The following is an 11,488-nucleotide window of genomic DNA, read 5'->3' as shown; positions in this document are numbered from 1 at the left end:
AAAACAACTAATGAAAGGTTATTTAACAGTGTAATCAAATACAAATTAGACATTTTTGTTTGAAAAAGCTTGATCAATTTCAGTATGAGGAGTTATATTTATTTGAATTTGGTGTCCACAAAGGATATTCCAAGTGAACACATGTATTATATCATCAAAATAAAAGCCTTATAAATCTTTTTGAATAAAGTTAATAGGAATCATTTTACTCCTCAAATTGGTCAACAGTTTATCAACTTCTTTTTTTTAATAATCAAAGGAGGCAAGGCTAATCTCATATTAGGGGCAACATTTCTTCTAGCATTAAGGACTGTAAAAAACATAATTTTTACACGTGAATCTCTACAGAAAGGCCCCCATTTAGTTTCTTACTACTGGAGATAACCAAGCTGGAAACATCTCAGTTTGTTGAAATTGGGTGGCAAAAAGTACCGGACAAGAACCGTCTTTGGCCTTAAACTGTTTTCTCCAACAGAAAGACCAAATTTCACCAAAATCAAACACTCGAGCAACACAGTCTTAAGAAAAAAAAACCATTTACTGCTCTGTACATTATTCCTTCATAATTCCACATACAGTTGGACTCATGTTGAAGCCAAATCATCTTCCCTCGCCAATATAAAATCATCAGACTTACAAAGATATCTTTCTGAAGGCAGACATGTAAAGACGTTACAAAAAAGAAGAAGAAAAAAAAAAAAAGAAATCGGATCACAGTCCTGAGAGACGTTACTGTATTGATCTATTAAGCGTCACCGTCACAGTTTGTAACCAAATGTTCAAATCCTGTTTTACATAATTTACCGAGAGACAGAGTTCTGTGCGTCAGGTTGTATAAAACAATATCCAGTACAACATGCACGTTCGTGTCAGGATCTCAGACAAACACATCTTTAGTGCGGCGAAAATCATCATTCAAGTTAAAACCTTAAAATGTATTTAGCAATTTACTGCAGACAGTGCAACGTAAAATAAATAAATAAATAAATAAAGTAAATGCATTTCACATCCTCAAATCAAATATATTTATTGACTTGGATACAGATTTGAAGCTACACCGGACAGGTTTGTAGCAGGTGTCATGGACATTTTCTGTAACAGGTCTTCCACAGGTTCAGGAAGCCCTGCACTAACTCTGGGTCAGCTTTAAGACCCCAGACTGATTCAGGGGGGTTCAGTTTGGAGATGGTTGATGGGGACTTTTGCTTCTGAGCTTCTGAAACTAGAACTCAAACCCCATGCTGTGGCATTTCCTCACTGCTTGATCAATAAGGCCTAAGCTTGAGAATGTTGATGGACATTTACAGTAAAACTGTTGAAAAAACGTCTAGCAAAAAAAAAAAAAAAAAATAATAATAATAATAATAAATAAAGTGCCTTATTGATAGATAAATAAATAAATAAATAAATAAATAAATAAATAAATAAATAAATAAATAAAGTGTGCTTTTCTTTGTAGTGGCTGGATTACCAGGTAGTGCCTTCGCTTAGTTCCGAGGAGGGCTGTGACAGCTGGTTGGTGTAGCCGTTGTCGCTGAGAGACACGGCGGTGAACGGCGTGCCGGGGCCGCACATCTCGCTGGAGATGCTGTGAATAGAGCCGGGCCCGCTGGGCTCCGGGCTGGGCGAGTCCGCGGGGTGGTGCGACGCGCCGTCCGAGAAGCACGGCACGTCGGCGCCGCAGTGGTGCTGCCCCACCCCTGCGTGTTGATGGTGGTGCTGCTGCTGCTGCTGGTGGTGGTGGTGCTCCATGGCTCCTAACGGGGTGCCGGCGGGGACCGTGGAGGGCACAAAGCACAGGTCCGCGGGGGTCTGAGCCTGGGACGAGGGCGGGCCCTGGAAGTACTCGTAATTCCCCCCTGGGCCGTAGTATTCAGCCGGATAATCTGCGTTGGAGAAACATCGGATTAGCGCATGGATCGCGTCAAAACGCGCAGAGTGAACCGATTTGGGGGGCGGCTCCTTAAACGGTTTGAGAGTTCAGACTTTGAAGCTAATTTGATCGAAATAAACGATACCTCCGTAGTAAGAGAAATGACCAAGCTCTCCTGGCTCCAGTCTCTCTCCCAGAGCTCTCATCCTCCTCGGACTCCGGAAAAACACGTGTCTCCGTGCGCTCAGCGCGCTCAGCTGCTTCATGCGTCGCTCTTTGGACCTCCGGTTTTGGAACCAAACCTTCAGGAGACATGAATTAACACCTTCATTAATATAGAAGAATTAATAAAAATAGATAAAGCTGGCACAACAAGGGGAAAATCCCTCTAGGGCTATTTCCTCTCATATTCAGATTTCATCATTTAAGATCTTAAAATAGATAAGTAATAAGATAAGAGGGTAAAAAAAGAGGAAATAGAATATAGCATTAAAAAAATGAAATAATAAAAACTATACACACATCCAAGTTTCCATTTTTATTGAACCAGAGGTTTGACTAGTTTTAAATTCAATTAAGAAATTAAGAAAGACATTCTGAAGGCCATTAAAATCAGCCATTCAATTCCTTACATTTTAACAAGCGTAGTAGTTTGTAAAAGTAATGTTCAAACAAGGGTATTAATTTTGTTTTATTTTTGGAACAGGTCTCTTAAACATTTGGATTAGAGTTTAGGATTTTAGCTCTGTCAATGGTTTTAAGGTCCATCACAGAATGATGCGGCTGCACTGGCAAAACAAGCTGGTAGAATCCAACCAATCCAAACTGGAATAGCGAATTTCACGCATTTTACTCAGGGAGTTTTCATTATTATCTCTGAGTAGAATTTTTTACTTTAACAGTTAAAGAATGCCTAAATAGATGTGTTAAATTGTCATATTCTTCTGAAATTGTACTGAAGTAAAGCTGTAAAATTCTAATTTATTACTAAAATAATTTTGTTGATGTGGTTTATTTAAAAGAAACGATCCCCAACCAAGAAGCCATGTTTGCCGGCCACTCTGACATGAACTAGTAAAAGCTGAATACAAGTTTAGCCCCAACAAATACTTTATCAAGCGTGGCAGCTCTTGGCTTTTAGGGGCGTGATGAAATTCACTTTAATAAAGCCCAAATATCAGCATTACTGTTCTCTGTTGAAGACAATTCAGAACAAATAAAGCCAACAGCTGACTTCAGGAAAACTCCACTCAAAATGTTTTCAGGCAGGACATTGTACCGGAACAACATAGCAAACATTTATAGAATTTAGACATTTTGCTTAATACCAACTAAAGCACTGAACTATAATAGCTGATTGTAAAAGGTGTATGTATATATATATATATATATATATATATATATATATATATATATATATATATATATATATATATATATATATATATATGTATATATATATGTATGTACATGTATTATGAATAAAAAGGTCATTTGAATAAAGGTTAACAATTGCATAAGAGTTGACTGAGAGTATCATTTTGATAAGAATCATGCAGTTTGTGTGTCACTTTAAACCAAGGTGGACGCCAAACTTATTCAGGCAGCAACTGTCTGTGGTTGCAGGAGAATAGGCTCAGTTGCATATACTTCTAACATGGATTTAAAAAGTTTATTACTGTGTAAGTAACATGTTGCAGCATATATTTATGCCTATTTAGTTATTAAGCACCTTTAACATTTGATTGGGTTATTTGATGCGTCTTAACCCCACATAGTATTGATGAAATAAAAAGGTAACCCATTCGGGTACATTTTAACAGTTTGTTTTCTGACTGTGGGAGAAAGAGAGAGAGAGAGAGAGATAGAGACCATGAAGTGTTTTGATTGGGGGGGAATAGAAGGAAGGAAAATGGGAAATAAATGAAAACAACACTGGTAAAGGCCTTATCACGCCACACGCCGGACCCTGCGCCCTGTCATAAGCCAGCCCAATAGTTTAGCGCGTTTTGGTTTCTTTACGCATCCGGCTGCAGCGCCTTCCCACCTGGATCACCCTCATGTTGAGGCCGGTCTCCCGGGACAGCTGCTCCCGGATGTGTCTGGTGGGCTTCGGCGTGGCCGCGAACGCAGCCTTCAGCGTCTCCAGCTGCTTGGCCTTGATGGTGGTCCGGGGCCCGCGGCGCTTGCCCACGGCGCTCTGCTCGTCGTTGTCGTTGCCGCACGCCTCCTTGTCGGACGCGGGTCCGCCCTCCGAGTCCTTGCCGTCGTCCTGCGGGTCCTGCGAGTCCGGCGAGAGGCTCGGATCGCTGCACGTCGTCACTGTCACGAAAAAAAAAAAAAGCGCAGGAAGCGATTTAGACGGGGAGAAAAAAAAAATGTCGTTACACGCCGAGCCGACCGTCGTTAGAACGACATGGGGGGGGGGGGCTCGGTTCGACTGGGGAGGGGGGGAGAAATCACCTGAGAGGAGGATGGTGTCCTTCCCGTTGTTGTTCTGGTAGTCCTCCTTGCAGACGAACTTGAACTCGTCCAGGATGTAGAGCTCCTCTCCGGTGGACAGCTGCTTGTTACACATCATGCAGGTGAAGCAGTTCAGGTGGAACACTTTGCTCTTGGCCCTGCGGACAAGGTCGCTGGGCAAAATCCCCTGCGAGCAGCCTCCACACTTGGTGCCAAATCTCCTGTTGAGGAGAGAGAAGAAAAATGAACGAGATAAAATAAAAATAAATAAAAACACAGGAGAAAGTTTCGGTTGCTTCTGACTTCATCGGTGCATATAGGCCAGACTGTATGTACTTTTTTAAGTAAATAAATAAGCATTTTGATCATCGTTAAATAAAGCACAAACGTAGCCTATATGTTTCCACCCCAACAATATAGTGAGAATGATTTGATTTATGGCTATAACAATTGTGAGGTTTAATGTCACAATTTCCACATGACTGTTAACAGGAAAATACTTGAGCTAATAATAATAATAATAATAATAATAATAATAATAATAATAATAATAATAATAATAATAATAATAATAATAATAATAATAATAATTCCAAGTTTAAAGCCAGAACAGAACTGGCCCCTTTAGGCAAATCATGAGCTGATTTTTAGAATCCATGAATAGTCTTTCTATGTAATCCACTTTTCACATTTTTTCTATTTCTCTTGGGGGGGAAATCTGCTTTTCACTTTTCAAATATTCCAGTTCATCCGAGAAAAACAAAGAAAGAACGAAAGAAAGAAACTCGAAATTGTCCCATGTGTGATACGCGTTTCCCTCCTTTCACTGCTTGCATTTAAGACATAAGGGCGTTTGCGCGGCTTACCTGAAGAAGTCGTTCTTACAATAGAGTCTCCCGTCCCTGGAGAAGCACTTCTCCGTCAGGCTGCATTTGCACTCGCAGCACTGGACACACTTGATGTGCCAGGGTCTGTCCAAAACTTTGAGCAGGAACCTGTCCAGAATGGGCTTCTCACAGTCGGCACAGTGCAGCATGTTGCCCGGACGCTGTTCCGGTCCAGCTGATCAGAACCTTTGCGTCCCCCCCCCTCCCCTTCCCCACCCCAAAAACCACCACCACCACCACCACCACCACCACCACCTCAACGATCTCCGATCGTCCGAGCTGGTTCGGATTTTTGGGTCCGGGAAATCCACTGGGTCCAAGTTGCTCTGAATGACGAGGCTACATCACCATCCGGGCGCGGGCTCCTGTAATCCACATCCACACATCGGCTCCGAAACCAAAGGCTGTTTTCATCACATGTGGAGAAGCATCTCTCTGATCAAATGATTGAGCGTAAATCAAAAAGCGGCCACGTCAAGATCTGCTAGTGTTTGCCATTTTTTCTTGGAGAGAACGGGGGGGAAAAGAAAAGGGCGCAATTAAAAATAATCTTGATTATAAAAAAATAAAGAGAAGATATCCCCGGTCCTGTCCAAAGAGGAGAGAAATAAACAATGAAGGGCATTCGGTGCGCTCTGCCTCGTTGTCTGCGCTCCTCTTTTCCTCTGGTGAGCTCTGAGCCTAAGAGGGAGGCTGTAATGAGCTCACCTTGTGCTGCTCAGCCCATTGCCTAATAAGGGACCGGCTACGTCATCACCACAAGAAACCTATGAGGAGAGATTTTTTTTGTTTTGTTTTGTTTTTTTTGGTTTCACTTCACCATTATGCACATAAATGTTAGGCATCAGGCACACAAAATAAACAGGAACGAATTTCAGTCTACAGAAGGGGTGTCCAGAAAGTGCGGCCCCGGGGGGCCATTTGCGGCCCCTATAGGCTGATTTTGTGCGACCCCTCCAACTGCAATTTAAGAATGATTTGGCCCACCAGCATAGTTAGTTGGTGCAGATGGAGACTTTTTTATTTCTAGTCAGGGCAAAATTATTAGGCATGAGCTAAAACCTTTTTACAATTGAAAATGTTAGGTGAGACACAAAGCATTTGTCTTTTTATGACCACATGTTTGACGTTCTCTTCAATAAGGAGGACCACATCTATCCAAAGGCTTTTACTCAAATGCAGACTTTGCTTTGCCAAAATCTGCTTTTATTTCAGTTATTAAAATTGGATAAACATGGCGAGATCTATCTATCTATCTATCTATCTATCTATCTATCTATCTATCTATCTATCTATCTATCTATCTATCTATATATATATATATATATATATATATATATATATATATACATATATTTTTTTTTTAATCAAGTCCAAAATAATTTGTAGACTTATTGACCATCTTTTGAATAAGGCAAATGTGCAAAAACCCTTTTAAAGTTTTGGATCTACTATGATTTACACATCCATTTCTGACCAAAAATCTGTTTCATTTGTTTCATTAAAATTTGCATGCTCTTATTTTGTGGAGGAGGTAAATAGAAAATTCACAAAAATATATGTTTGCTAATTTTTTTTGTGTATATTATATTGTTTGGCCTTTGAATAATTTTCGCTTGACATTTTTGACCCATGTGACGAAAAGTTTGGACATCCCTGGTCTAAAAGAAAAAAAGTTAAATGACAATAATCAAAATCAATAAGCCACCTTTTTTATAAGTTAGGGCCTACACTATAAAAACTAATTTTGATAGGGTACTTAACATCAACCAAAAACATTATCCCCATTTCAGTCACATATCAATTCATAAACTTAATGTTTAACTGTTGATACACTCTAATAAGATGAGCTACTTTACTTTTTTTTTTTATAAATCCAGTCTAAACATTGATGTTTACTCAATCAAGTGTTAGCTGGATTTCTCTCGTGAGGTGTCCATCAGACAACAGTAAGGCTGCTATGTTTAATTGGGCGGTATTATGAATAAAATGTAAACTTAGTAAGAGTTAAGAACTGTAATCAGACTTGTGGTTGAGACTGCTTGTGTGTTGGAGTAAGAATTTAAGTCTGTATCCAGATTTAATTAGTTTAGCAACGGCACTAATGCTAAAGTCATACCTGCAAACAAGCTGGGCTTCCCAGTCGTTTCCAATAAACAGCACATTTCACGTAGAATTGTCAGGAACAATGATTTTACGCCATCTCTTTATAAGCAATTCAAAAAGTTTCCATCCTTTCTGAACCATTTTAGAGATGGCGTTAAAACGCCGCACATGCTCACAAGCGTGCTCCTTAACCCCCAGACAGTTGTTGCTGGTGAGTCAGGGAACCTGTATTATAATCAATCATATTACTAGTTCAGTCATACTTTATACTTAAATCCCAAATCAATTCTCATTTTTGGTATGCAATTCAATTTTTATTGTTTAAATACAATCTAATGGTTTGCTTTATCAGCGTAGGCAAGAGATATGTTGACTCTGCTTTAGAGCTTTAGGTTTTTTTGTTTTTTTTCTGGCTGTGGACTGCTCTCGTTTTAGAACAATAATGATTTCACCCTGAGAGTCAATGATGATGTCATGAATATGTTTTCCTTGGAGAAGGACCTGGAAGTGGTGGCAGGTGACGGATGATCAGCAGGTCTGTCCCTTCCGCACAGAGGAGAGGACAGATAGATTAATGTTGTGGCCAAGCATTAATCTTCATTCCTCTTAAAGGACGAGCATCACTAATGGTTATAATCTGAGGCGATAGGCCGTCTCTTATAGATCCTATCGGATCATGTTGGTGCACATGGGGACGCAGATAGCGCACTTCCCCCCTCCCAGGCTCCCAGCTCTGTTCGACTCTGATAGCTGCCGGTCCCGGCAGCAGGGGGAACTGTACTGTAGGGAAATTATAGAGCCCAAATGCCAAGTCTTTCTTTGAAACAGAATACAGATTAGATATTTTAAGATTTCCTTTGCTTTCTGATGGGTGTTTGTTTTTTATATACCTGTGTCACTTTTTTGTTGATCATCGTCATGCAGAAAAAAAAATTAAAAATCACACAATGACAATTTTCCAGGATCTTAATCAGGCCCTACTTTCTGTACAAACAATTTATTTAAAAGATAGATTCAGTGAACTAATCTGTTTACATCCATCAAACAGGATCAAATAGAACCCTTTCATTTGGATAAGGAGCTGTTGAGTCAGCTCCTTTTAAACTTAAACATTTGAACAGTTAATTTCTTTTACTATAATTATATAACAGACATGCACAATGAACATGGGACAGAGATTAAAACAAACTACAAAATATCTGATTGTCACAGTTAGTCACATTAGATTGTTCAGATTTTTTAATGAAGTTATACAAGAAATTAATCTAGATAATTATATATATATATATATATATATATATATATATATATATATATATATATATATATATATATATATATATATATATATATATATATATATATATATATATGTATAATTCATATTCATTTAAAAATATTTATTTAACATGCCCCACATGCTATATATATATATATATATATATATATATATATATATATATATATATATATATATATATATATATATATATATAAAACATGTGGGGCATGTTCTCACATTCATTTCAAGAATGTGTTGACACAAGAGCCCAACTGCCACAATTCAATGCCATTGGGAAAGTGGAAAAAAAACAACTACTTTAAAACACTTTCATATTTCGTCAAAGAGCATTTAAGCAGTTACATCTTAATTCGTCTTAAGACAGCTGACATGAATGCGAGCACCCCGTCTGTGCACTAGAGAGACCCAGAGGTGAAATTTCAAATTCCAGTGCATTCAGTCCTGTTAGGTCAGTCTCTGGTAAGGCATTAGGGTACATATAAGAAACGCGCAACAAAGATCCAACTAAATTTAGCTCGCCTTGATTGTTTGGAGACGCAATCGCAGAAGTAGCACGCACGGCAATGCAAAGGTAAAGTGGGAAAGATATTCCAGCCAGAGTGAGTCGATGTTACTCCTTGATGAGTACGTGTGTCTCAGCGAAGCCACGCTCTCACACTAAAAAAAGGTCTCCGTGCAGTGCTGGAATCTGGCAGGGTGTACACTGTTTGTTTTGGAATGAAAAGAGGCACGTCATTAGTGTTTGTTAATTGCGGCTAATTGGCCCTAACGAGCTGAACAAGACCACCCACTGGGATCAGTCACACAAATAAATGGGAGAAAAACAAAATTAATTACTAGATGCTAATTAAAGTCAATTAAAACTGATTAGGCAGGAGTGGGGTGGTAAAGTTATAGAGAGCAGGAAAATACCTGGCAGCGCACAATATAGCATGGCAAGCATGTCTGGAGAGACTAATATCGTCACCTCGTCTCATGGATATACACCTGACAGAGCTGATGCCGTGGTTTAAACAAAACACTTCACCCACCTGGCCTCAAGGACAACAGGATGAGTCCCGTACAAAGGAGAAAAGCCAAAGTTGACGTTGTTCTTTAATGGTGTCCAAACCGCTAACAAGCTGATTATTTCCTGTTTTATTCATTGATTTGAATTGACTTTATAAAACATCTCAGTATTGCTTTGGGACAACCTTTGAGTTGGAGAATTGTCAGGTCAATAGAATCTCTACACTGTTCCTCCCTCTTTACTATTTGTTTTCAAATCCCACTGTCTATTACTCTCATTTGTGCTTTTGGGAAACCGCATTGATTTCATCTTAAGATTCGTAGCAACAGTGGCCCAGTATATTTCTCCATTCGTACGTCTCTCGATTATTTGAATCCTGCCAGTACCGGACCGTGATGCACCCACATGCAAACTTCACTTTTGGCATGGCCTTTGGGAGTGATATACAGAAAGATTCTTCCTCTAAACGCAATCTGCACGATGACATCCAGAGTTCATCTTTCTCCTCATCTGACCAGATTACATTCTCCTGGTATTTTACTGGTTTGTTCACACTTTCAGCAACAAACTTTAAACAAAGTCCAACATGCATGCTCTTCAGGAGTATGGAGTCTTGCGCTCCTTGGCTCTTGCAAAACTCTTTTGATTGTTCGTTTAACTACTCTGTCATAGATTTTATGAAGGGCCATTTGCCAATGGCTGGTTTATGGTAAAATCATGTTCCTTCCACTTTCAGTTAACCGCTCCAAAGATGCTCACTGGAATATTAGGTTTAGAAATACTGTTGTAACCACTGCTATTAGTGCGTATTGCAACTATGTTGTGTGAAGATCTACCAGTGGTACCACTATGTACAATATATTGGTCGTGAGAAACCTTTTTATAGGCGATTAGTTAATATTTATCTAATATTTTATCTATGTTGTACCTCTGTTTGTATTTTAACTGGTGTGCCGTCTTGGCCAGGTCTCCCTCGAAAAAGAGATCTCAATCTCAAGGGACTTCCTGGTTAAATAAAGGTTAAATAAAAAAAAAAAAAAAAAAATGTAACCAGGCGATATTTATTTCCATGAAGCAGCAGTATTGCATTCTAAATATGGAGAAATATAAGCAGGTTTCTTGGCTTTCTCTTCCTTTTTGCATATCTTTTTCTTGATGTGTTGAATACGTATTCCCTGTGCCCTTGCATTTACATTACCGTAGCTTCTATTTCTTTACATGTGTGCAGGAGTTGGTTTGCTGGCATCAATAGAAATGAACCAAGTAAAATGTTGAATAGTTCAATACCTAATTTACTTGCTGGACGTCACATTAATAGTGGAAAAAGTTTGTAATTCTTTATCATGTTTTTTTTTTTTTTTTTTTTTTTACAATGCAGAACTCTGGTTATTTAAACAGCCGTGTGTGCAATGCTCCTGCCAGTTTTAAACAAAGTTTATTATTCTTTTTCTGGCAACGGGGCAGACCATCTGTACATCCTCTCCTCTGAGCCAAATGACCTGAAAGCCTCAATATTTTTAACTGAAAAGTAGAGCAGCTTAGCATGACATTGGCAGTTCAGCAGAAAACACGCATATCGCCTCTCCTATTGAACACACTCTCCTTCAATCAGCTGCGATTTTACAAGGAGAGAGAAGCACAAGAGGAACCCGTAGTCGGTTGCCTGTACAGGTCTCTTAATGGATGAATGGGTACATTAACGGATTACATAGAGTGCCTTACAAAAGTATTTGTGTGTCTTAAACATTTCAACATTTTGTCACATTTCAAGTATTTTATTGGGATTTCATGCAATACTCCAACGTGACGCAGTAGATGAAAGGAAAGGGATGCATCCATTTTTCTTT

General features: G+C 39.1%; 1 protein-coding gene across 1 annotated transcript; it reads right to left on the bottom strand.

Annotated features, from left to right (window-relative positions):
- Positions 1 to 1,387: 1,387 nt before the first annotated feature.
- On the bottom strand, positions 1,388 to 5,455 carry LOC105927767 (LIM/homeobox protein Lhx1). Its single transcript, XM_012864688.3, has 5 exons — positions 5,203 to 5,455; positions 4,337 to 4,557; positions 3,921 to 4,195; positions 2,019 to 2,175; positions 1,388 to 1,886 (listed from the first exon to the last, which is right to left on the bottom strand). Exons 1-5 carry the CDS (start codon positions 5,370 to 5,372, stop codon positions 1,468 to 1,470), a joined length of 1,242 nt encoding a protein of 413 aa, XP_012720142.2. The 5' UTR covers positions 5,373 to 5,455; the 3' UTR covers positions 1,388 to 1,467.
- Positions 5,456 to 11,488: the final 6,033 nt, after the last annotated feature.

This window comes from Fundulus heteroclitus, chromosome 11 (assembly GCF_011125445.2).
Source record: "Fundulus heteroclitus isolate FHET01 chromosome 11, MU-UCD_Fhet_4.1, whole genome shotgun sequence".
Lineage (NCBI taxonomy): Eukaryota > Metazoa > Chordata > Actinopteri > Cyprinodontiformes > Fundulidae > Fundulus > Fundulus heteroclitus.
Note: the sequence above shows the minus strand (reverse complement) of the source record. Positions and strands in the feature narration are given on the sequence as shown.